This window comes from Gopherus flavomarginatus, chromosome 1, assembly GCF_025201925.1.
Source record: "Gopherus flavomarginatus isolate rGopFla2 chromosome 1, rGopFla2.mat.asm, whole genome shotgun sequence".
NCBI lineage: Eukaryota > Metazoa > Chordata > Testudines > Testudinidae > Gopherus > Gopherus flavomarginatus.
Window position 1 is genome coordinate 339,284,157 of NC_066617.1, and position 27,898 is coordinate 339,312,054.

The 27,898-nt window shown below is 41.4% G+C and overlaps 1 protein-coding gene across 3 annotated transcripts in view; it reads right to left on the reverse strand.

The window, feature by feature from the left end:
• Window positions 1–27,898, reverse strand: part of DYNC2H1 (dynein cytoplasmic 2 heavy chain 1) — a 421,699-nt gene that overhangs the window by 209,555 nt on the left and 184,246 nt on the right. For 2 of the 3 annotated variants that reach the window (XM_050927645.1, XM_050927637.1), the window contains exons 71-74: window positions 20,839–20,904; window positions 18,351–18,401; window positions 10,712–10,789; window positions 8,679–8,810 (exon numbers count right to left, since the gene is read on the reverse strand). In XM_050927645.1, the coding sequence (XP_050783602.1) occupies window positions 8,679–8,810; window positions 10,712–10,789; window positions 18,351–18,401; window positions 20,839–20,904 (327 nt within the window). Of the gene's footprint in view, window positions 1–8,678; window positions 8,811–10,711; window positions 10,790–18,350; window positions 18,402–20,838; window positions 20,905–27,898 lie in introns of those variants that run through there. The other variant, XR_007770188.1, reaches the window with a different exon arrangement.

Genomic DNA, 27,898 nt, shown 5'->3' on the forward strand with positions numbered 1-27,898 from the left:
CAGCACAGTATGGGGAGGTGAGCAGCACTCAGTGGTGAAAGAAAAGGTTAAGGACTATTTAGAAAAGCTGGACATGCACAAGTCCATGGAGTCCGATGCAATGCATCCAAGGATGCTGAGGGAGTGTAGCGAGGAGGCCTCACTGCCGGCCGCGCCTGAGAGGAACAAGCCAGAACAGGCGCAGCAGCGGGCGGAGCCACCGCCGCCTGTCCCCGCCCCCTGGAAGTCAAGGGGCGGGGCAGGAAGTACAGTGCTACCGCCACCTGTCCCCGCCCCCCCCGAAGTCAAGGGGCGGGACAGGGAGTACAGTGCCACCGCCGCCTGTCCCCACCCCCCGGAAGTCAAGGGGCAGGACAGGAAGTATAAAAGCCCGACCCCAGCGCTCAGTTGGAAGAAGACGGCCGGAGAAGACAGACGCTGCTGTCCAAGCTCCCGCCGGGCCCATCCTACCCCGTGCTTGGTACCCAGAGGAGTGCTGGCCTGACCTACCTCGTGCTCAGTACCCAGAGGAGCTGCCTGAGCTTCCTGATGCCCGGCTTTTAGAGGAGCTGTCTGAGCTTCCCCATGCCCGGTACCCCGAGGAGGGGCCGGGACTTCCTGACGCCCAGTATCCAGAGGAGTGGACTGGACCTCCCGACGCCCGGTATCCTGAGGAACCCATGGTCTGGGACCCACCGGATGACGCCGGCAGATGGCAGGTACCCAGTGAGGGGGAGATTGGAAGTGGCCCGAGGGCAGCCAACTCCAGTCAGCTTGCAAACTCACCTGAGCCGATGTCAGTGTGTTTTGGTCAGGATCTCCCACTGACCATCAGCGGTGTTAACCGCTGCTAGGGCCCCGGGCTAGAACGCAGTGGAGTGGGAGGGCCTGCGTTCCCCCTGCCACCCCTCCAAGGGTGGCAGACTCCCCTCCTCCCTAGCCTGGGGAGGCCATTCCTGGTGTTTGTTTGCTCAGCCCCTCCTGAAGGGCCTGAGCCGCTTGCTACCCCGCCCTGAGCCAGGGCCTGGGCTTTATATACCTGAACTGCTTATTGCCCCGCCCTCCCCTCAGGACCTGGGCTTCTAGACTGGTGGCTGTTTCCTCAGCCCTGCAGCAAAGGGCCTGAGTCACCTATTAACTGTGTTTGTCTGCTCAGCCCTGCAGCAGAGGGCCTGAGCCACCTATTAACTGTGTTTGCTTGCTCTGCCCTGCGGCAGAGGGCCTGAGCCACCTATTAACTGTGTTTGTTTGCTCAGCCCTGCAGCAGAGGGCCTGAGCCACCTATTAACTGTGTCTGTTTGCTCAGCCCTGCAGCAGAGGGCCTGAGCCCCCAAGTGACTGTGTGCCACCGCATATCCCTGAAGCAAGGGGCGGGCCCTGGGCCGACAGAGTGTGGTGAGCCGGTTTGGCTCCCCTCCACCCTCAGGGAGGGTTGAGCCCCGGTCCCACCCTTCTACAGGGAGTTTCGCTGATGTGATTGCAGAGCCATTGGCCATTATCTTTGAAAACTCGTGGCGATCGGGGGAGGTCCCAGATGATTGGAAAAAGGCAAATATAGTGCCCATCTTTGAAAAAGGGAAGAAGGAGAATCTGAGGAACTACGGACAGGTCAGCCTCACCTCAATCCTTGAAAAATCATGGAGCAGGTCCTCAAGAAATCCATTCTGAAGCACTTGAAGAAGAGGAAGGTGGTCAGGAACAGTCAACATGGATTCACCAAGGGCAAGTCATGCCTGACCAACCTGATTGCCTTCTATGATGAGACAACTGACTCTGTGGATATGGGGAAAGCGGTGGACGTAATATATCTTGACTTTAGCAAAGCTTTTGATATGGTCTCCCACAGTAATCTTGACAGCAAGTTAAAGAAGTATGGATTCGACAAATGGACTATAAGGTGGATAGAAAGCTGGCTAGATCATCGGGCTCAGTGGATAGTGATCAACGGCTCAGTGATCTAGTTGAAAGCTGGTATCAAGCGGAGTGCCCCAGTGGTCGGTCCTGGGGCTCGTTTTGTTCCACATCTTCATTAATGATCTGGATGATGGGATGGATTGCACCTTCAGCAAGTTTATGGATGACACTAAGCTGGGGGGAGAGGTAGATATGCTAGAGGGTAGGGATAGGGTCTAGAGTGACCTAGACAAATTGGAGGATTGGGCCAAAAGAAATCAGATGAGGTTCAACAAGGACAAGTGCAGAGTCCTTCACTTAGGATGGAAGAATCCCGTGCACTGCTTACAGGCTGGGGACCGACTGGCTAAGCAGAAGTTCTGCAGAAAAGGACCTGGGGATTACAGTGGATGAGAAGCTGGATATGAGTCAACAGTGTTCCCTTGTTGCCAGAAGGCTCAGGGCAGATTGGGCTGCATGAGTAGGAGCACTGCCAGCAGATCAAAGGAAGTGATTATTCCCCTCTATTTAGCACTGGTGAGGCCACATCTGGAGTATTGTGTCCTGTTTTGGGCCCACCACTAGAGAAATGATGTGGACAAATAGGAGAGAGTCCAGTGGAGGGCAATGAAAATGATCAGGGGGCCGGGGCACATGAATTATGAGGAAAGGCTGAGGAAACTGGGCTTATTTAGTCTGCAGAAGAGAAGAGTGAGGGGAGATTTGATAGCAGCCTTCAACTACCTGAAGGGGGGTTCCAAAGAGGATGGAGCTAGACTGTTCTCAATGGTGGCAAATGACAGAACAAGGAGCAATGGTCTCAAGTTACACTGGGGGAGCTCTAAGTTGCATGTTAGGAAAAACTGTTTCACTAGAAGGGTGGTGAAGCACTGGAATGGGTTACCGAGGGAGGTGATGGAATCTCCATCCTTAGAGATTTTTAAGGCCTAGCTTGACAAAGCCCTGGCTGGGATGATTTAGTTGGGATTGGACCTGCTTTGAGCAGGGGGTTGGACTAAATGACCTCCTGAGGTCTCTTCCAACCCTAATCTTCTACGATTCTAAGGTGGACAGGACATTAAACTCACTTGGAGGCTGATGTACAGGGCAAGTCCCCTGACCTGGATCAAAGGCAAGTTCAAGAGAACACTCTATGATTAGGAGTTTCAGTCTGATCTCTTGATTTTTCCTGGCCCTGCTTTCGAGGGCTGCACAAAAATTAATTTTTTGAGGAATGATTGTGTGTGTTTGAAGGAGCTTACCAATCCTGCATTGATTAAACAGTTTTTCTAGGCTCAAGAAACCACACCCCTCCACCTCTGCTGGGCATGCTCAAACCTGAGAGAGCGTTTTAAAGGGAGTGACTCAATTCAGTCTGGGCCAACTGTGGAGAAAACCAATCAGGTGAATCAGCTTCCTGCTGGAAAGCCATCAAAGCTCCACACTGCCAGGACAGAGCCCCATAGCCAAGCCAAGGAACTCCAATCACTGTGGGAGCTGAGGGGGAGCTTGGGCCAGCAGAAGAGACTCAAGAGACAGATCAGAGGGGAATGCAACAGGCACCCCAAATCCAACTCTATGATGCCGGAGGGACTGAAACGAGGGGACGAAATGACCCAGGGAGAGTGATTAGGGGTATCAGGCCCTGAGCCCTGTGTGAGGGCCACTGTTTCAAAGGACTCTGGACTGGAACCCGGTGGAGTAGGGTGAGCCCAGGTTCCCATACCACCCTCCCAGTCTCAGCACTATCCTGAATCATAGCCACTGAGCAAGGCGGCCTTTGGACTCTCTGTCCCGAACTGTAACTAGTACCGTCAGCCTGGAGCACACAGCCGACCCCCAAAAGTGTGTGTCCCAGACAGCTAATACAGCTGACAGTTATCGCATCCCAGCAAGTAAGGCAATGCTTGAATTCAGTGATGCGGGCATACCCCTGCAAGGGAGAAAAACAGCACCCTCTGGAAGGAAATTAGGAAAAAAGGGAAAAATAAGAGAAATAAAATAAATATCTTCCAAATAAAAGTATCAAAAGACTATACTGAACTAAACTACACACTAATAAACAACTAAATTAGACTTGAAGACAACTTAACAGTAGATACTCTGTCTCAAGCCAAGGAAGCTAAAAAGGAACTGAGGACAGGTTGCCCACATAACCATATATATCCTTGGCACAGGGCATGAGGAGGTGTAGGTTGCAGGCCAAATGAGCACTACTATAAAAAAAATCTCCAATCAAATGGATGGGGTGCATGTGCACCTGAAATGGATACAGGGACACCTGAATTGGAGCATCCATAGGGACATTACTTGAAGAACTATGTGTTTGTCATGAAAAACAAACTAATATCATTACTTTATACCATCATTTCCTGCAGCTGGAATTTAGTAGAGCACACCTAATCTGTTGGGTAAATTTTCAATAGAATAAGGCTATGTATGTTAGTCAGCACTGACTTTGTGAGTGTTATACTAATGTGCCTGTTCTGAATGTGTTTTTATACTAAAATAATCAATGTTGAAAGCACCTCTGCTTGGTTTTAAGATAAATAGCACCTGTAATCTCTTTATCCTGAGCTACTCTAACTATGAACCTCTAAATTACACAAATGTTTTTATTACCAACAAACCCCCAAACCAGCCCTAAACAGCACATATAGTTGATTCACCCCCTCCTCTTGTTTCTCTCAGTTAGGCTCTGATACATATCAATTCAGCCCACACGTGTTTTAGGTTCCTAACTTCCAATGATATCAATGGAAGTTAGAAGTCTAAATACCTTTGAGGACCTGAGCCTTCCCTAGTAACTATCTTCATAGGATCTTTCACAGGTAGCTTCCTGCATAATGTATGCTTTAAAGTTCTGTACCCTAGTGGCTCTGGGACATACAGTCAGCCATGCCCAGTTCAGTTTATAGTCCCTTTCCTCAGGGCTCTGTTTATTTTCCAACACAAACCAAAGGAAATGCAGAACAATAACTAAAGCAATAGCCTTATTCTTGGCTGAGATGGTGGAGCCCTCTGGATTTGGTAAATAAATCGTCCAAACCACACCAGCCTATGGAAGCCCATGGAATCTCCTTGCAGCCTTCTCCTTGTCTCTGTCCCCTCTGACTTCCCCCCGCCTCCCTCCAGTGGAGTTGGGGCCCTCATTTATATCTTCCGGCTAGGAATCAGGTCCAATCAGTGGGTGCAGTTTAGCTGAGTCAGCTGATTCCCTCCAAAACAGAGATAGCTGTTCATTAGAACCCCTGGCCTTGAAAGGGCCAGACCTCACTGTTACATGTACCTCAAGGATTCCCAAACTGTGGTAAGTGTTGTACATGAGACATCTCGAGGGGAAGTACCTTGGAAAAATTGTGCAATGGTGGATTTTATTTATTATTTCATTTATTGCATTTTCATAATAGGCTGTTCAGACAACACTTTAAAACTGTGGGAATGTGTTATATAAAATATGGTAGTTAATTTACTTCAAGATGTAGTAATGTATTAATGAGAACGCAGATACTCAGAGACACTGATGTACAGAGCCCTCAACTCCAGTCACCATACAGCACAGGTTCAGTTACCCAGCAACTATCCAGTTTAGCTGAGCTCAAAACTTAGTCAGGGGGTTGTGTTTTTTTTTCCAGTTGTATATGTCATACTATAACTATATTTGTACATAACAGTGAAATATAGACAGATGGCTAAAGACTGGCAGTATTAAGAAGAACACACCAAGTATCAGTGATGAGAAGAGTAGGGATACACAGACAATTGGTAAAACTGGAAGGGGGTAAGCAGGCAGCTGGTAGATCTGGAAGGGGGTACACAATAAGAAAAGTTTGGGAACCTCCACTCTCAGGATATATCTACACAGCAATTAAACACCTGCAGGTGGCCTGCACCAGCTGTCCCAGGCTCATGGGGCTCAAGCTAAAGGGCTGTTTCACTGAGGTGGGAGGGTCCCAGAATTCAGGCTGTAGCCTGAGGCCAAATATGTACACCACCATTAAACATCCCCTTAGCCTGAGCCCTGCGAGCCTCAGTGAGCTGGCACAGGCCAGCTGCAGGTGTCTAACTGCAGTGTAGACACCTGCAGGTGTCTAACTGCAGGGTACACTACTTCTTAAAGGGTACATCATGGAAGAATCTAACCTCCGAGTAGGACTTAAATAATTCTGTGCCAGTGTTTCCTCCCATCACTGTTGGGATACATTTTCACTGCTTTCTAAAAGACAAAGACACCCTTTACACTCATCATACTGGTGTTTGACTTTTTTTTTTCTTTAGGTTTTTTTTTAATCCTCTAGAAACTGTGATGAAGACACATTGGGGACATATGAACTATTGTTCTGCATATTATAGGGTGAAGCATGTTATTCAGATAAGAGCTTTTGTAAAATGGTTTGTTTATAGTTTATTCCTAATTTCTGTGGTGATTGTTGTTAAAAAGTCCCCTTCTTTTTCTCTCTCTCTCTTTTTTTTTTTTTTTGTGCTAGATACTTGGCTGTTTTTTAACAGATGAATTCATTGAGATACCCAGGGAAGGCTGTGTGATTTGTGTGCTCTGGCAGTAATTGCAGAATCTTTAATTTGTCAGAAGTACCCAACCAGGGTTTTGAGAGGTGAGAGGCCTTTGTCATTTCTGCTAATCCAGTTTCTGTTGTTTACTGCACATAGCAACATCTGGTGGCAGGACAACTTAGAGGAATTGAAAGTAGAAAAGTAGAAAGTAGAAAATCCACTGTTTTCTATTTTCATTTGTGTTATATGCAGCCTGTCTATTTCTAAGGCACACAAGATTCCCTGTGTGTGGACTTCTGTACCCTGGTCTGGGTGAGAGGGATGGCATTGGCTCTTGAAAATACTCTCAACATACTTCACACAGAGAAGTCATGCACATTAGTGTACTGACAAGCTCCCCAGGACAAGGGCCATGTCCTTCTATATGTCTGTATAACATTTACCACAATGTTATACAAACTAATAGAAGGACATGGCCCTTGCCCTGGGGAGCTTGTCAGTACACTACCATTAAACATGTGACCCCAATACCTATTTGAGCCTCCACTTCCAGACACTACCACAATACAAATAACATGGGACCCAACAGGCAGCCAAGTAGGTTCTGTACATTTGGGGAATCAGCAACTGCTGAGGTGCGGAATGTGTCATGTATGGTTCTCTGCAGAGGGTTACAGCTGACTGTGATCTCCATAGTGGCTAACTTTGTCTAAGGAGTTATCATAGATTGGGAAGTGGTGTACCTTTCTTTAGGTTAAAATAGTTGCTAAGCCCCTTATTTTCATGCTAGGATCACACATAACTATCTGACTCCTTCCCCTCTACAAGTCCACCCCAACATCATCTACCAGAAAGCTTACTTTCGGTACTTGTCACCCTTAGTATGAGTTCAGAACCTTATTGGCAGTGCTCAGCATCTCACAGCATTGAGCTCTGCTATTTTAAAACATTAAACCTTCAGACTTAAGCTACAAAAAATATTTTAAAAACACAATGTAGTGGGGGTGGGGAGAGATAATGAAAGGGGACGGGAGGACCTTCTATAGGGCAGGAGGCATTTATCATATACCTGTGCACCTACGAGAATAGACACATTGGAAGGTATGAAAATAAATAATATACACTGCTAACAAACACTTTAGCAAACCTTTGTTCAGCTGCTACCTGGTAAATCTAGAAGTGCACACTTTATTAATGATGTTGATAAAGCATCATCTGACTTTTGCCAGATTATATCTGTTATTGTAATGCTAGAAGTGAATAATTTCCTCTCCCCTCACACTTTAAAAATCTTTGGAAATTAAATGTAACTTCCCATCCAAAAAAACCTCTATTTCAATACAATATTAAAATAAAATATTAAACATTTAAAAGTCTAGAAAAGCAAAAATCAAAGTAAAAATTAATGCAATGTTAACTCTGTCTCTTCCGTGTGTACATTATAATATGATCATATGTGATTGTAGATACATAAAAAACTCTATATGAGGTTGTAGAAAAAGTTATATATAATCCTATTTTATCACCTGAAAACTAATAATGACAGTAGCATTATAATATTTAGCACTTACAGGGATTTTCCTATCATACTTCAAAGAACTTTTGCAGGTGAAAAAGTCTCAATTGAACAAAGAGGAAAACTTGAAGGTTAGACAGTTAAGAGACAGATGACATTGTGAGCCAATGACGAAGTTAGGACTAAAACCCAATTCTCTTGACTGTGATTTCCATACTCCTATTCTCTGGATCGAATTGCCTTCCTAACGTGAGGGATAGATAAAAATGTTTGTGCAAAAAAGTACAGAGTTCATGTTGCATGTTTAACCTTAACTGTTGCATTTCCTGACCTTTCAGTGCTTAACTTGCAATCTTGAAGCTGCATGAATGTAGGGGGTTTCATGTTTAATGTTGGAGTAATTTAAGGATATCCAGCTTGACAGGCTGAGAAATACTGCAATAAGTCCAGTGACAAGGAAAGGGGAGTATCACCTGTCTGGAAAATGAAACTAGTATGTTTTAAATGAGCAATCTCCTATCCTAAAATAGATACTCTGTTTGAGTACCAACCCACCAACACATACATTAAAGACCCTGGTAAAATGGTAATGGACATTAAAAATAAATTAATACATTTTAATTAGCTAAACTAATCATGCTACCATTGAAGACAACATAATTTAAGTCAATAATTATTCTTAAACCATGATCAGAGTCTAATTTCTTAAGCATGAAGTAAAATTGAGTTTCAACATAGATAACAGAAGTATTTTCAAAATTCAGTATTAAAATATTACCTGTTGAAATAGGGTAATATTCTTTGCAATAATGGATGGAAAATCTTGTTCACATGTAGAGCTCTGAGAGAATGTACGCCACAGATCTGCATCTTCAAAGCAGAGTGTCTGATATAGAGCTGGGAGAGAGATCTACAAAGCAAATAATGCACATTTAACAGTAAAAACAAAAAAAAATAGCAACAACTTATAGCCAGCCTGACATATTCTCTGTATTATTTTTATTCTCTTTTTTTAAAATCGTTTTTGTTCCTTCTCCTTCCTCCATCCTACCTCAGTCCTTTCTATCACACATGGCTAATTTATTTCACTCAATGCATCAACTGTTCTCTGACCCAAATGTCCTATAACCCCCAGCCCCCATCGCTTTTGGTCCCTACGGAAAGGAGGAAGTGAAAAACAACCAGCATTGAAGTATCACAGTTCTAGTGTTCTGCAGCTAGTTAATTTCTCTCCCTCATGAACTCTCAGCCCTTCCCTTCTTGCTGGTGAGCTTTATGCAGAAGGAGAGTAGCCCTAGATCAGTATTTCAGAGATTGTTACTTTTATTTCACTCCTTTCAGCAGGGAAACATAGATTGTCATAAGAGAAATCAGTCCAAGAAAACGTTGGGACTTCAAATTAATATGAAGATACCCAATTCGACCACTAGAGACCTCAAACAAGCCTCTAAATACTACCCAATTTATGCATGTAAAATTGTGGATACTAATTTTTAGGCTATTTATGAAAATACGGTCTTGTATTCTAGAAATTTGTATGTCAAAATGCTAAGTAATTTTTCTACTTCTGTCATAAACAGATAAGAAAAGTTAATAGCACAGAAGTACTTTATATCTCTTTGACTGTAAAGGGTTAACAAGTTCAGTAAGCCTGGCTGTCACCTGACCAGAGGACCAATCAGAGGACAGGATACTTTCAAATCTTGAGGGAGGGAAGTTTTTGTGCTGTGCTGTTACTTTTGGTTGTTGTTCTCTCTGGGTTCTGAGAGTGACTAGACGTGCAACCAGGTTTCTCTCCAATTTCTCTGATACAGTCTCTAATATGTCCAGAATAGTAAGTACTAGGTAGATAAGGTGACTTAGGCTTATGTTTGTTTTCTTTATTTGCAAATGTGTATTTGGCTGGAAGGAGTTCAAATGTGTATTTGGTTGGAAGGAGTTCAAATTTGTATTTTGCTGAAAGGATTTTAATTTGTACTTGTATACTTAGTCTGGGAGTGTATTCCCAGTGTCTAGAGCTGAAAGACCCTGTAACATATTCCATCTTAAATTTACAAAGATAATTTTTACTGTTTTTTCTTTCTTTAATTAAAAGCTTTTCTTGTTTAAGAACCTGATTGTTTTTTTTTTCTGGTGAGACCCCAGGGGACTGGGTCTGGATCCACCAGGGAACTGGTGGGGAGAAAGGCGGGAAGGGGGAGAGAAAGGTTAATTTTCTCTCTGTGTTAGGATTACTTTCTCTCTCAGGGAGAGTCTGGGAGGGGGAAAGAGAAGGAGGGAGGAAGGTGAATTGTCCTCTCTGTTTTGTGATTCAAGGAGTTTGAATCACACAGTGATCTTCCAGGGTAACCCAGGGAGGGGAAGCCTGGGAGAGGCAACGGTGGGGGAAAGGGTTTACTTTCCTTGTGTTGAGATCCAGAGGGTCTGGGTCTTGGGGGTCCCCAAGCAAGGTTTTGTGGGGACCAGAGTGTACCAGGCACTGGAATTCCTGGTTGGTGGCAGCGCTACAGATTCTAAGCTGGTAATTAAGCTTAGAGGAATTCATGCTGGTACCTCATCTTTTGGACGCTAAGGTTCAGAGTGGGGATTATACCATGACAATTTCCCATAATGGTTATTTCAACTGGGTACATATTAGACTGTGTTTTTTGGAAGAGACAAATAGTTCTTAACTAATTTTGAATACAGTTTAAAATAACTAAAACTGTAGTCATGTTGGTAAATATTTAGATTATTTTCAACTCCATATTAATACTTCCAAATAAATCAATATCATTTCAAATTGAGTTTAAATCATCACATAGACAATACCTTCAGGGATGCTACTGCCCAAGTTCGTTCCTGTTCTATCCAAGATGGAATTTGGTCACGGATACCTCTTTGTGAATCCTTATAAAACAAAGTAAGCGATATATTTGTAAAATTCAAACCTACAAGTTGTTTAATAACTAAAGTTTCAAAATGAAAACAGATATGAAAACACTGGCAACATCCTTTACAGGAATCTTTCAATGGCGTTCTATTGATAAATTTATGAATAGTGTAACAAAGTTTATTATTGCTATTTTATAAAGTTATTACATACAAGAGGCACCTCAGACTTGACTAGATTTAGTCGTCCCCTTTCCATCTTCACAGCAGATGAGTACTTCTAAAATACTGAAATCTAGATACTTTATTAATACATTAAAATAAACTTTAAAATAATGTTTTATTGCCTCACTGAAACATATTAATGACACACATGGATCCTTAGAAGGCCACTATAGAAGAACCCACAGGATTTATCTCAATGTAGGGCTGACTGCAGGAGATGTCATACTGAGAAAGGAAACAATCTGGTTAGAAATGTTCTAGTCTGGATCCTGACCTTTCTCTAAGACATCCGATGTATACAAAGCAGCAAAAAATAATTAAAATAAAATAAAATAAATAATAAAATAAGAATAAGAATAAGGATGGAAAAACAAGTAATATACAGGAACAAGATTTCTAGAATGTCATATAGATGACCATGTAATGGAGTACCATTACATGACCATGTAATGATATGACCCCCATATCAATCAGGAGAAGGCTAACAAGCTCCTCTGTGCTCAACTGTTACCAGATAGGCACACCTGGAGAGCCTACTCCAACTGGAGAAAGCAAGCTTTAAAAGAAGATGTTTGTCACAGGAAGGCACGGCAACCAGGAAGAAAGCTGCTGTGCCTCAGGAGTAGCTGGCCCTTGCTACAGAATGACAGAGCGGAAAACAGCTGACAAGACTCTGCTGCCCACGAGACCTTTATAAGGTACCTTATAGAATGCCCCTTTAAACAGGAGAAGGACCCAGAAAGGGTGGAATAAAGTTCCCAAACAGGGAAAGGACTCCTAAAGGGGAAGAGACTCTAAAGCTGCATGAGTATAACCCAGATAAAGACTCAGCCTATCACAGAACACCATTTGGAGCAATTAGCTGCCAAAGGATTTTTTTCCAAGAGGAATGAAAGTCAGGACTGTGGTACTCAACAAAGGTGTTCATGGATGATCAGAACATCATGTATGATATTTCCTCTGGGGTGACTCACACACTTTCTGCTCACCATAGCACCACAGAGTGTGCTGAATGGACTCTGCTCCCTTTTTGGACTAGTTTCTGTGCAACCATATAAGCTTCAGTACTTCACAGCATGATCCACCTGGCTATTAAGTATTTATAAGCTTGCAGACCCAAGCACTTCTAGTGAAAGGAAATCAATAAAAGATGATGTTTAAGTAAATTGCATCTTACTGTCTCTTTCCACATCCAGGAAGATGAGCTTCACTTTGGGCAGACCAAAGGAAAAATAATCCCTAGTAATGTATGGAGAACAAAGTTTATCTTTGTGACAGATGATTCTGAAGTTGAAAGAATCTTCTCTTTATGGGCCAGTGCATTTTCACAGCACACATTTTGGAGACATTTCTGACTGTTGTGCTTGTAACCAGGAAGCATGGAATTAGAAGCTATCAGTTTGAAATATTTGGTTCTGACAGATTTTAGCCCTCTGGACAGATCCCAGATAGAGAAGACAGGACTTTTGGTTTGGACAGATGCTGCACAAGGACATTTATTATTGCTGGATGATCTACCAGAGATTTAGATGAGCCCTTGTGCAATATGCTATTTAGTGTTGGGTCATAAGCAATGATGGCGGGATGTCTCACAGTAGGTAATTCTGTACAATTCCAGAAGAGCTATATTGCTTGTTTTCTTGGGTTTGACTATCTTGACATCAATGGGAGAACACTGTCCAAATTCTTGCACAGGCCAAAGGGATAGAAAATTTCTATGAAGCTATGAAACACTATTATTTTGGAGGAATCAATTACCTTGTTTAGCATCCACCATTAAATAGCCAATATGTCTCTCAGTCTGGATTAGGATGAAGTAGAAGGCTATAACATAGCAGATGGAGTGGAGACACTTTATGACAGCTTCACTAGGTCCAAGTACCATGGACTTCTTGGCTGATTTTAGGGCAACAACAGCTGCAATCCCCCCCCCTCTTTTTTTTAATCTTCCGTAAAACGTGTCCTCGTAGTAGAAGGGGGAAGCATAAACAAGTAAATTCAGCTGTTAGTGAAACTGTATATTTACAGTGATCTTGGGTGAAGAAAATCATTGTGTTTTTTTTGTGTTTTGACTGAACACAAATAGAAATGCTTAGTGATGGCCTAGCTCCCTGGATATCAGCTTTAGAACCAGATATTTAGTTTTTTGGACTGTCTATCTGCTGAAAGCTTACCTAGTCCTCTTGTGTCTTCTATGTGTCCTTTTTATACTGAGCGCTATTATTAGGCTAGCTGACCTTCTGCTCAAGAAAAAAAAGTTATTGTTTGGCATTTAGATTTGCACTTCTTCTGCCCTATTCCTGATTTATATATTCCATGATCATCATGATGTCTCATTAAACAAGAAAGTGCTCCTTTCTCAGGGGCTCCGGGAAGTCCAATGAGCCATGCTGGCCATCTCTAGGAAGTTGATACTCTAGAGTCCTTCCAACATTGACCAAGTTCCAGGATGTTGTCCCCTGTGCAATCCCCATCCTGGAAGACTGGCATCTATGGTCAGGGTTTTGGATTCAAGATTTTGCAGTAAGAATGCTACCATACCATCCTGTTTCCACTCACTGATAAGCTGGATGTTATCTTTATTTTCCTCTAAATCTCAAATTTTGGAATGGCTACAGGTTTTTAAGAGGAATCTCAAAACCTCTCTCCTGTGCAGTCTTGTCCACGAAGAATGTTTGAAATTAAATGACCAAAGAGCAGCAGGTAAATATGGATGAAGGATATTGTGTTTCATAACACCCCAGACATCAGTGCCTTTGTTTTGTTAAGTCTTTCTTGTGTAGGAAATGCTCTGGTTCTCTTTGTGTTTATCTCAACTCATGGAATATCCTATGAAAATCCTATACTAGCCTAGTGGATAGGAGGGAAGCAGTCAGTGTGATAGATCTTGATTTTAGTAAGGCTTTTGACACAGTCCCACATGACATTTTCATAACCAAACTAGGGAAATGTGGTATAGATGAAAATACTATAAAGTAGGGGGATAACTGGCATAAAGCTCATACTCATAGAATAGTTCTCAATGGTTCGCGTCAAACTGGTAGGACTATCTAGTGGGGTCCTGTTCTGTTCTGGATCCGATATCTGTTCTGGATCTGATACTTTTAAAGATTTTCAATAATAACATGAATAATGGAGAGGAATATGTTTCTAAAATTTGTGAAGGACACCAAGCGTGGGGAGGTTGCAGGGACTTTGGAGAACAGATAAGACTTCAAAATGACCTTGACAAATTGGAGAATTGGTCTGAAATCAATATGATGAGATTCAATAAAGACAAATGCAAAGTACTACATGTAGGGAAGAAAAATAAAATGCCCAACTACAACATGAGGGACAATTGGCTAGGCATTAGTCTTGCTGAAAAGGGTCTGGGGGTTATAGTGGATCACATATTTACTAAAAGCCAAAAATGTGAAGCAGTTGTAAAAAAGGATAATATCGTTCTGGGGTGTAGTAATAGGAGTGTTGTATGTAAGACATGGGAGGTAATTATGCCACTCTACTCAGCAGTAGTGGTGCCTCATCTGGAGTACTGTGTCCAGTTTTGGACTCCACGTTTCAGGAAAGATGTGGACAGAGGAACAAAGATTATAAAAGGTTTAAAAAATCTGACCTAAAAAGAAAGGTTAAAAAAAATGGGTACAGTACAACCCTGTTTATCTGACCCTCCCTTACCCGTCTCTCTGTATTTACCAAACAATCAGGACTCTACGGCCAAAAGTGAGCGAACTCTCCTCTGGCCACTAGATGGCACTGCAGCATCATATTTTCCCATTCTCTGGTTTACCTGGAATTTTGATTATCTGATCTGGCCCTGCTCCCAATTAGACCGGATAAACGGGGATCTACTGCTAAGTTTAGTCTTCTGAAAAGAAGACTGAGTAGAGATCTGATAACAGCCTCCAAATATGTTAAGAGGAGTTATCAAGAAAATGTTGATTAACTGTTCTCCATGTTGGATTGCATTAGTAGGAACACTGCCAGCAGATCGAGGAACTGTGCTTTTTTAGTTTGCAGAAGGAAAGAGTGAGGGGGGATTTCATAGCAGTCTTCAACTACCCGAAGGGGGGGTTCCAAAGAGGATGGAGCCAGGCTGTTCTCAGTGGTGGCAGATGTCAGAACAAGGAGCATGGTCTCAAGTTACACTGGGGGAGCTCTAAGTTGCATATTAGGAAAAACTGTTTCGCTAGGAGGGTGGTGAAGCACTGGAATGGGTTACCTAGGGAGGTGGTGGAATCTCCATCCTTGGAGGTTTTTAAGACCTGGCTTGACAAAGCCCTGGCTGGAATGATTTAGTTGGGGTTGGTCCTGCTTTGAGCAGGGGGTTAGACTAGATGACTTCTAGAGGTCTCTTCCAACCCTAATCTTCTATGATTCTATGTACACTGAAGGTAGGCCAAGTAGTAATGAGTTTAATCTGCAGCAAGGGAAATTTAGGTTAGATATTAGGAAAACCTTGCTTACTATAAGAATAGTTAAGTACTAGAATAGGCTTCCAAGGGAGGTTGTGGAATCCCTGTCATTGTCTAACTTGTTCTTAAAAACCTCCAAATACCGGTCAGGAATGGTCTACGTACATTTGGTCCTGCTTGAGTGGGAACATGGTAGGAGAAGGGCTGGACAAGATGACCTTTTGAGATCCCTTCCAGCCCTATATTTCTATGATTCTATGAGAGATAATCAACAACCTCTTATTTACCTTTATTAAAAATCATGGGATTGGGTCCTGTGGATCACTAGCTACAAACTCCCTGGGGATGATGCTCTGATAAGTGTGCCATCTAATACCATGTGTAGATGAATCCCTGGACTGCTCAGCTGCTTTATTACCATTTTCAAGAGCTTTGTAAATAGCCTGTGGACAACACATAGTGATGGTGTTGATTTTCATAAATAAAAACAAAAACTACTGTTGACTGAACTTTGTCCATATGTCTCTGCCTGTTCCACCTACATTAAAAGATCTTCTTGAGACATAGCAACAACAATAGAAGCTGCAGTCGCTATCTTCAGTTTTGTCTTCTTCATCAACCTGACCAGCCTCTTAAGGTTTAGCATGATGAAGACTTCTCCAGATCTTTTTCTTACTATGAAGATAATTGAACAAAGCTTTGAGCACTTTTGGTTGAGGGACAAGATCTAAATCTCCAGGAAATAGGAGAACTTCTGCAGGACAATTTTTTTCTTCTCATCATCTCCTGAGGCTGAAGAGGGAATAAAAAAGGGATGTGGAGGAGCCTGAAATTCCAGAGAATATCTGTACCACTTGTCTGAAGTCAAGTCCCACTATGTCGGAAAATTGGGAAATTCTGCTCCTTAGGCCTATTTCTGGACTGAGGCAGGCCCTCTGCAGTCATACTGATAGCTTGGATTGGAAGGAGAGATTGAAAGCATTCCCTGATCTGGGTTTCCCTATGCTATGCCAGGTCTTACCCCCGCAAAAAGAAAAATCCCTTCTCTTGGTCCATCATTGTGAGTAACAACAAAAGAGCTTCTGCCTTTATATTACACCTGGCAGTCCACCTCCGTTTTGGGGGAGGACCTAGAGTTTGTGGAAAGAAGTGAAGATCTGGAGTACTTTGGGACCTTTTTTCCCTTTCGGGGTTTTTTTTTTTTTTTTGGCTGTCCTTCGGAAGTGATTGCTCCATTGAAGGACTGGTCTCTTATCATCTGATGCTCTGTTTTGCCCCACAGCCTACATGGGGTAGGATCTTGAGTCCCATCTTCATCAACCAGTAGGTAATCAGAGAAGAGGCCCAGGAACTTCTCTGAGAAATCCGCGGGAAGATGGAGAGTCCAAAAAGACACTAAATTCCTTGACAAGTCAATCAATTATTTACATAAAAACCTGGGAAAGACCTTCGACATTGTTTCTTTAGAGGTGGATTGGACCAAATGGTCTGGAAGGTTGGACTTATCCTTAAAGAATCCTTGAGGGGTGAGTAAGCCCAGTTTGCTGAATCCAAGGACTGAAGTTGACTGATCAGTCCTTGCAAAGGTGTCTTTGGAGCAATCTCAACTGATGTGAAGATGACACAGAGGTCTCAAAAATCTATTCACCATCCAAATCCCTTTCCCTCACAGAGCAAGGTTAGACTCATAGACTTTAAGGACAGAAAGGACGATCATGATCATCTAGTCTGACATCCTGCACATTGCAGGATACAGAACCTTGCTCACCTAGTGCTGTAATAGACCCACAATCCCTGGCTGAGTTACTGAAATCCTCAAAACATGATTTAAAGACTTCAAGTTACAGAGAATCTGCCCTAGTTTAAACCTGCAAATGACCCTGTGCCCCATGCTGCAGAGAAAGGTGAATGCCCCCACTCTCTACCCCCAAAGGTCTCTTATTAATCTAACCTGGGCAAAATTCCATCCCGACATAAAATATGGAGATCAGTAAGATCCTGAGGAGGTACAAGAGCCAGAAGCAAAACACCTGGGAAAGAATTCTCTGTAGCAACTCAGAGCACCCGCCCCCATCTAGTGTCCCATTACCGGCCATTGAAGATATTTGCTACCAGCCGTCACAGATCAGCTATATGCCTTAGTAGGCAGTCTCTTCATACCATCTCCTTCATGAACTTATCAAGCTCAGTCTTGAAGCCAGTTAGTTGTTTTTTTTCCCTCCACTGCTGCCCTTGGAAGGCTGTTCTGCAGACTGTGAGCAATAATGGCAGTGTTTCCTTTCTGTATTTCCCAAGAGGGTATCTTCCTCAGAGATGTAGTACCACTTGGCCCTTAATCTATTCCTTTTGGCTGGCTCCAACATGCTGGGAGGGAGGGGTATAAAACCAAGAGCATAATTCCTCTTCTCCGCACAAAAAATGTCTTCCTCTACAGCTCATTCTGCTCTAAAAGGTAGCTCCCAAACCAAGGGCAGTAATTGATAAGGTGGGAGTGCTCAGTTTCCTCTAGAGACAGAAAATCTAAGGTTGGGAGGAAGGATTGTCAAAGTCTCAGAGCAATGTGGACATGTCTGATTGTCTCTGATGCTTTTAAGAAGAGAGGTGCATCCAAAATATTTTGTGCTAGGGCGAGGTCAGAATCTAGAATTCTCTATTTTAGAGAGGGTGGATTTACTGTATTTAAATATAGTTAAATTTACATTTGGGGACAGTACTGCAGTCACACAAGGAAAAATGATACACCTTTATCAAAACTAAAAAAATTACTTACTATGTTCACATTTTTAAATATTTCTATTGCTATAAAAGAGCTAATCTGTTCATATTATACATATAAGTACAGTAATTAACAAACCTACAATACATTTGAGAATTATCTTTTAGGATTCTAGCAATGCATTCCTTATTTCTGAATAAATAAATAAATAAATAAATCTTACCGATTTTCTTAACATGTCTCCAATGATCACACCTGTAAAAGTATCCCATTCCTATGAAGGAAAAAAAAAACCTTAGACAAGGCATAGGGATATCTTAAAGCACACAATATAATAGTTACAGATAAAGAAGAGTGTGATCTTAGAATAGGAATAAAGGGGTCTAAGGAGTCACCCAGCTCCTGCTGACATAAAACTCAAATAAGGGGTTGGAGGCATGGATTTATGAGAAAAGATAAAAGAAGCTAAACACACGTAACTTGACTAAGCTAAGTATAGATATAGGGAACATGATATACATTAAAGCCAAGAACTTAATAGGATTCAAACAGGCATTAGAGATTTCTATGAATAATATGATCATCAAGAATTACAACAGCATGGACTAAAAAACAAAAACAACATCTATAACAAAAAAGCCTCCTAAGAGTTTTCATGCTTCAGTACATAAGCCAACTGAAAGTTTTCCTGTGAGTAGTTTCTTCAATAAGGAACCTATTTTCAAAGGTATTTAGGTGCCTAAAGATGTGTTTAAATCAATGGGAGTTATGCGCCTAACCTGTCAAGGAATTTTGTAAATCCCACTAGGCACCTGTCTACAACTTTAGGAACCTAATTACCTTTGAAAATCTTGCCACAACTACCTGCTTTTGGGTTCTTGCATTTTCCTCTGAAGCAGCTAGTACTAGACTAGATAGACCCTGATCTGATCTGCTTCCTATTACCATTCTGCCATATGTGAATGGTATAATCACCAAAGAAAGAGGGATTATTTACTGTCATACATTGTGATATAACAGAATACTCTGACTAAATTAAGAAAGCAAAAGGTAAATAAAACTTCTTGACGATGAGATCTATTAGACAGTAGTACAGTCATCCAAGATCAGTACTGTGGATCACTGTAGCCTACGCTGGATAATTTTTTTATTTTTTTAAATTTTACTTCAGGTAGAGGAGAAAAGGGGTAGACCAAATAACTTAATAGTGTAAGTATTTTACATCACTGATATTTATGATTCTATGGCCAGGGGTTAATTTATTATAATTTAAAATATATATAAAAACGATAATAGAGGTTTTTCTTATTTAAGGAAAATAGCATTTCTCCAACTTGAAGTAGGTCAATCCACACATCCACTTGGCTTTTGCCTGTGACATTACACAATCAAAAGTCAACAGCATCAACTACACAGCAGAGTGTTCTATGGATCCATCCATCCAGTTAAATATTGATGCCATTCCATCTCTCCCAAGATTCTTTACAGCCAGTGACTTAGCAAATTAGAAGCAAATTATTTATTAACCATTCAAACATAAAAGGCATATACATAACAAATATACTGCTACTGCACAAAAAATGAATAGATTCATAGATTCATAGATTCTAGGGTCAGAAGGGACCAATGTGATCATCTAGTCCGACCCCCTGCACAAAGCAGGCCACAGAACCCTACCCATCCACTTCTATAACAAACCCCTAACCTATGCCTGAGTTATTGAAGTCTTCAAATTGTGGTTTGAAGACCTCAAGCTGCAGAGAATCCACCAGCAAGTGACCCATGCCCGACGCTGCAGGGGAAGGCGAAAAACCTCCAAGGCCTCTGCCAATCTGCCCTGGAGGAAAATTCCCTCCAGACCCCAAATAAAGGACTCCTGCTCCAAAAACTGAAAAATATGTAAAATATTTATGTAAACATGATAAAGTAATAATATAGAAATGCATATAAACCAGATGCAGCAAGCATCAATATACAAAGACTAAGAGGGACCATTTCTTCCTCTACAACCATGCCCCACTCCCATAGTAGGTGTGTTCCTCTTGAACCACAAAATTGTTGACCCGTAAGGGAAGACTCATGAGCACAAGAGACAGAGACAATAGCAAGACCTATACTATAGAACTCACTAGCAAAAGAGATGCAACTTTCAGAGCTAAACACAAAACATCTCTTCCACTTTGATTTCCATCAATAAATTTGTCTCACAAACAAGTACTCAACTAATCAAGTATCAGAGGTGTAGCTGTGTTAGTCTGGATCTGTAAAAAGCAAAAAAGAGTCCTGTGGCACCTTATAGACAGATGTATTGGAGCATAAGCTTTCGTGGGTGAATACGTCTGACAAAAATTCATCTCTCTCTCCTGCTGCAGAGGCCATCTTACTTCTTTCAATCCCTTAACCTTGTCAACATATATTTACACATCACATTCAGACGTCTCGTCCTCATCATCACCCTACGTCTTGTCTGTTGTTTTCTACCACTCTCCTAGTTGGGATCTGCATGCTAATTCTGATCACTTTCCCGTCAGAGCCTTCTCTAACAAACACACTGAACTTTCTTCCATTCTCTCTACACTTCCACATGTCCATGTTGATCCTGGAAGCTAAGCAGCTGCCTTCTCCTTAAAACTCCTGTTTAAAATGTACTTTTCCACAATCTCTCCAATGATGGCCTATATTTCCAACCTTTGCTTTTTTACAGTACTTACATTATCTTGGAAAAGTTCAGGGTGCATTCCTCTTACAAAATGCAAAGCAAACATTAGTTGATCAGCCTGAAATAAGAGCAAGATAAATGGATAAATACATTTGTTAGACACCACCACCATGCTTTTCTAATTTTACTTCTGAGTAAAGCTATCTAACAGAACCACAGTCGTTAGGCACCTATCCTGATCAGTACAGCAGCAACATTTTTAGTTTCAAGTAACTGGTGACATGGAGCATCACTCAGATAACTATCCTGGGGTGATATACAGTGTAACTAGAGATGGACTCAAACCACAACTCCAGATCTGAATACGCCCAAAAAACACAAATTATTTTAGAAACAATAAAAATTTGAAATGTTTGAAATAATGTGCTCTGCTGATGCAGGAGGTAGAACTTCCAGCAGTAACTCAATGGGATAAAGGGTGCAGATATCTAAGTCAAGATTTTCAAAAACAGGTGTTTGCATTGAAATCATATTTTGACATCAAGGTCTGGTAGTTGGCAATGTGGAATTGGAAAGTGGCTGATGAATAGCTCTTCCTTCCCATCAAGTCCAGCCATTTAGATTCCTTATCTGATGGAGAGGGCCTAGACTGAATCTGATGGTTCCTCTTATTTATAGCCTCCATCACAAGAGAGTTGGGATTTGTGTGGGAGAAGAATTACCCTATTCCTTTGTGTGGAATGTAGTATTTCTGATTTACACACTTACAGGTTGATGGAATTGTGGCAAGTGTTTGTCTCAGGACATGTGTGGGAGATAGAGTGCCTCATTGATAGGCAGGGCAACCTTTCCTTGGGGACTGGTGTTCATGATATCAACCAGGGAATGTTTGAACTCTTGCACCTCCTCAAGTGGGACTTGAAGGGGGAATGCTAGACTTTTCATCTACCTAGAAGGGTGGGGGTGGCATTACAACCTTGTCTGGAAATGAACAGGACTTTCCAGATAGAGGAGAAATCTCCTCTGAGACTCCTGTTCCTCTTGCATATCTTCCAGTACCCGAGAAGTGTGTGTACCAAGCTGTGTGGTGCCAATGTGCACTTTATTATAGGATAGTCTGTAGGAGCCGATCATTGGTACAGTACTGGTGGTTACCAGTGCTTTCTCTTAGGCATCCGATGGAGTTGGTTGCCAAAGTGGGTCCATGGATCCCTGTAACCTCACTTAGGAGGTGTGTAAGGGAAGGGACCCCAATGATAATCATAATCTCTGGATCTATGATGCCTGGTAGGTTCCCCAGGAGCAACTTTATGAAAGGGGATACGAAGGATAAGCTAGAATGGTACCAGGATGGATCCCTGTACCGATCCCTGAGTCAGAAGAGTCTTCCCCTGAATCAGAACATCCTCTGATGTTCTAATCAGTACCAAAGGCTGGAGTTTTAAACCAGTCTCAACATGCTGCTTTGGTAGCTGTATTGTAGAGGTGGAGCTGCTAGATCTCCCATACTTGGAGATTCAGGTTCATCAGAAATAATGATATTCTCTGAAGAAAGGAACCTGGAAAAAGCTGGAGGGCTCTGATATCCTTCATCCGAACTTAGAGTTAGGGTGGTGAGATGGAAGCTATTGTGGTACTGAGATGACTGAAGGGGCATGTCCCCTTTCAGAGGCACTACAAGATAACAGTACTAGGGCATGAATGACAGCCCTGTCAGTATCTCAAGGTGCCATAAGGGATCAGAAGGTGCCACTGTGGTAGCTGCTGCTGTGTAGGCACCTCTGAGCAGAACTGCTTCCTTGGTAGTGACGCTATGGTACCAGACTCAGTAGGAGACTCTACTTTATTCTTACAGAGCTGAGAGGTCTCCCAAGAGTGGGTCTTATATGATGATCTGCCTCTCTTCTTCCCTTCTCTGCTGCAGGAGGCATGTTTCCTCTCTTTTGAAGTTTTATTGTCTGGGGTTGCAGAAAAAGCAGCAACAGTGACCAAGGGTGTCTGTGCCATAAAGGCGGATGTACAGGGGAGGAGGCCAAGCAGACACCTCAGGAGCTAGGGCATACTCATTAGTATGAGCTTAAGTCTAACCTCTCTGTTGTTCTTGGGTCTGCCCTAAAAACCCAGAAAGACTTTTCATTTGGCTGGGGAAAAGGACCTGCGGCAAGTCTCACACATCTTAAACCCTTGGGTTTTAAGCATAACAATTATGCTCCAACACAAAAACCTGGAGAAAAAGAGGAGCTGCCCCCTTTCTTTGACCCACAAAAAATAAAGTGAAATAAAGGTATTATGAAAATAAATAATGCAAAAAGAGAAACAACTAAACCAAATAAATAAAACAGTCATTGACAAGTTAAAGCAGAAAGCTGAAAACAGCAGGCAGTAGAACTATCCATCTCAAGCTGCAGGTGGCTGAGAAGGAACAGAGTGGTGCCTCCCTACATACTCTCTTTCAGAGCACGAAGCACCATTCTGCACCGGCACAGGCCCCCAAATACTACTTTGCAGTCTTCGGTTGAGAGTGCACAGGCACCCACAAATCCTGTAGTGGAGCATTCGTGGGAACATATATTCGTAGAATAACAGCAGGATAATCACTCATCAGTCCTGCCTGTAAGAAATCTAAGGCTTGTGTTAGTTATGGTGTGAAGTCTTTCATGTTACTGTCCTTCCTGTCCTTTGCTGCCAACACAAGGATAAATTCACATCTTTGTTCCAGGTTGACTCTCAGAGCATGAACCACTGGAGTGGTCTGTAGTAAATCTGTGCCCAGAGGACCTGGCCATTGCATTAAACCATTGTACTCAAAAGAGAGAGGACAAATCTCATTAGGGTGACAAGGTCCAAAATACAGGTGTCACCAGCTGGTCCAGTTTCTGTAATCTCTCCTCTTATAAGAAATCCTTTCTCTGTTTTTGGTGTCTATCAGGGGCCCATATGGATCATTTCCTATGAGCGGATGAGAACAGGCTTCTTGTGGTTCAGATCAAAGAATGTACGCCTGCATTCCAGCCTGTCTCAGGTCCATACTATTTGAGTGTGCCTCTTTTTAATAATGTATATGTAGTATGTGTTCATTTTTTAAAAGTCAAAACTAAATAATGCAAAGAATGTCTGACTCATTTAATTTCCCAGTATGCAACTGCTTTTATTTTTATTGAAAACATCCTTTACTTAGAAATCATTTCATATAGAACAGTTTAGACGTTAAAACATCAGGCAATGCCATAGTTCAGCTGGAAACCAACTCATGAACTAGTTCATTTCTATACCAAGCCACTATATAAATCCCAGTTTTTCCAGTAAATTCACATTTAATGCTAACATATAGCATTTTAAATTCATCCATAAACCCTGGCAAACCAAAGGGTCAGATGTGGTAACATCAGTGATCTCACAACAAAAGTAAATGATATTGATTCATTCTGATATCTTGAAGTTATGTTCCTAAACAACCATTTATCTTCTACAGAGTACCATCTTGCTGAACTCAAGGTGAAAAATTTTCAAAAAGAAGATAAACTATGCACATACTCGTAAGTGTGGGATGATTAACAACATAAAAACAAAATTGTGGCATAGTTTTTAATTATTCCAGGGTAAAGTAAAACTGAATGTCATTTGCTGTGCTATTTTACAAATATTTTATCCTTTCAAATTGTATTTTATAGAATGTATGTTTTCAGGCTGGAAAGTGGTTGAGAAGTGCACATGAGAAAAAAAGTTTGATTAATGATTTGCTGAGCTTCTTAACAACTGCAAAAGTCTATAGCTAAATGAGATAGAGACAAAAGTAAGTAACAACAGTGTTCCACATTCAGCTGGGATAAGAACACCAATAACAATTACTAGTTTCCATGTGTGCCTCTGATTCTTTATTTGAAAGCTTGGTGGCTCAGCAAACAGCTGAGGCAGTGAGATAGTGCTGAAGATGGGATGTGGGAGCAGACACAAAGGCCTATGACTTGGTGGAAATAAATAAGAGAAACAGGAGAGTTTTGATGGACCTCCCAAGAAAGCTCTAAGAAAAAGAGTTTAAACTGTTGACACTGACAAGAGCCAACAATGAGACTCAATTCAAAAATAACTTAACTGGATATCAAACTAATTTCAAAAGAATCAACGTCATCTGAGGTGGAAGTTGCATAAAACTTTTTCAGGAATGACGACTAGGAGAGTTACATTCAAATCAAATGTAAACTGATGTTCTTTCTGACTGGAAATTAGTACATGGACTCTGAGCAGCAGGTCAACTTACTAAGCGAACACAAGAAAGCAGTCATATATGGTACAAAGAGTCAAAAGCATCCCAACTGAAACAATACCTGTGATATCATGGAAGAAACAAGAAAGTTAACTGTGGCATATAGGAAAAACAGCAAGAGCAGAGGACAAACATTTGTGGTCTTTTGACCCAGCCACCAACAACAGCTATTTTACTCTTGGGAAGGGGAAAAAAAAGGGAGCAGAAAAATAAAAGGAAACTAGAGAACTTAAATATGGACAGAAAACCCTGGGGATGATACTGGGCAGCAAACTACATAAGAGTTGTGATTCAATAAGACAACAAAAGATGAATATAATTATGTAGCAATATGTTGCTAAGGGAATAGGTAATATTCCTGTCTCTATACAGTTCTGGAGTATGGCATTCAATTCTGTAAATCTCAGAAATATACTGATATATTGAAGGTAGTGAACAGAAGAGCAATTAGATAACCAGATAAAATTAAGATTTTGAAAATGTAGGCTAAATAACAGGAAAAACTGCCTAACAATGAGATCTATTACTGTTTAGAATAGTTTCCCAAGAGAACTGATAAAAGATGCATTGCTTGGGACATTTCAACAAAGTTTGGATCAAATACTAAAAAATGTACCACAGGAAAAACAATCTAAGTGTACTACAGGAAAGAAGATGGGGCATGAGACCTAAGGGATCATTTTCATCTCCAACATCTATGATTCTAATAAACAGGATAATTTAATTTTACTTCAGATTAGTTGTGTTAACTAATATTATATGCGATTTATAGAAAAATATTGGCTTTCTTATATGATTATTAGGCAAGCCTGCTCTGGAGCATAAGGTATTTATAAACAAAATATGTGGGTATTTAAATCATAATACAGAAAAACATCATAGCCAAAATAAGATATATCAGGTATTATTTGGGATATAGAGGAAAAATATGAATATCGATTAATGCTGTAGGACAGGGCCTACAGGCCACAGGCCTGTAAGATATTTATCTGAGGCAAACAAGGCCTCAGGCCTCAAGATATGCTGTCACGAGTAGCTAACCAATAAATGAGTCTATGTCACAAGATGAAACAGTTACAATAGATATGTTAATGCTGATATTTAGGAAATATATACTGTAATATACCATTTAATTCCATTTAAAATACGTTCGGGATTATTGCAGACATAGAGAGTCAGCAATGTATTTACCACGAGTTGTTATTGTGACTGAGTGACATAAATGTTATCGAGTGTAAGAGGAACTAACAAGTTAACCTTTGAAAAACATGGCACCCCAAAATTAGTGGGGTGTGGAAGTATAGATAAGGAAAAGGGATTGAAATTTTCATAAATATGTATGAACCTCAATGGGCATCAGTATAACAAATTATAAAAGTGTATTCCAGATTGCATGCCTTGGGAGACACCAGCATGACAACCATTGGTGATGATGAGGAGGAAGATAATGACTGACACTTTGGAGTTCCCAGGCAGGAGATCTGAGTGAGGGCTGAACATTTTGTACTATTGCTCTGTTTACTGTTGTATTTAAGGGCGTGTGGGATTGTTCATCTGTTTAGTGGATTTGTTAATCAATGGACTGGTGATAAATTGCAACTGTTTCCTGTGTGATCCTCAAGTCTCTCATTCTAATAATATTGGCAATAATCTTTCTGATGCTGTAGCCTCTCAGGAGACTGAGCCCTTATCGACTATTGTAGTTTAAGAGATTAATCAATAATCAATACACCAATCCATCAGTTAGGTTAAAACACTTCACCATGTTCAAATTGTCAGATTGGTTAGTCCATTAAAAAAAAAACAATTTTATTAAAAAGTCTACTATTACAAAAGAGGTCAATGATTTTTCAGTGTCTCTTCACTTCCTTTTCAGTCCACTGTGTCTAGCATACTAACATATAAAATCCTACTTTCTCTCTATTCTTAAACAGTTCAGTGGTGTCATATTGTTGTCAATTGACACAACAGCAAAAATTAACAGTGAGGCACGCTCTGGCTTGTGGTTTAATACTATGTTGAGTGCTGATAACCCAGAAGAGCTTTCATTAAAATAAAGAGCTGGCTTCATTCTAACAAAGGTCCATATGCTAAATCTTGAAAAATGCAGCTCAACACTTATTCCCTATTCACACCTTATTGGGTATATATACACATGTATAATCCCATTTACACAACAGTATTAATTTTATAAAATAAGTGTTACAGTCTAATTGTAATCATGCCTTGGGTACTAAGCAAATATTCCTTTAATGATCTACAACAACAGAGGAAAAATACTATTCAAGCTAAATTAAAAAAAACAACACTGCACATATACAAAAAAGTGTATAAGGATGCTCAAGTAACTCAACCACTTTATCTTTCCTGTGTGCAATAGGAGAACCTTAGGTTGCATCTACATTTCCAAATGTATTTCTACATTTTATTGCTGAATCTAATCATCAGGGTGCTTTTAAAAAAAAACTAAATATTTATACCTATTAATATTAAATTGTTGATTCTAAACCACACTGTGAAGTACTGTTAAGAATAAAATTCAAGCCAGTGAATTTTGTGTGTGTGTGTTTTTTAATTGTGTAGGTATTATTGTTATTGTTGATATTACTGTGGTAGTGCTGAAGAGTGAAAAGGTTCCGATCAGGGACTGTAGCCAGGGGGCCCCACTCCCCCGCGCTCTTGATGACAACAGCCCAGAAAAGGCGCGGTCGTGGGCGGAGCCCCCACCACCTGTCCCCGCCCCCCGGAAGTCAAGGGGCGGGACAGGAAGTCCAACGCCACCGCCACCTGTCCCCGCCCCCTGGAAGTCAAGGGGCGGGACAGGAAGTACAAAAGCCCGGCCCCAGGG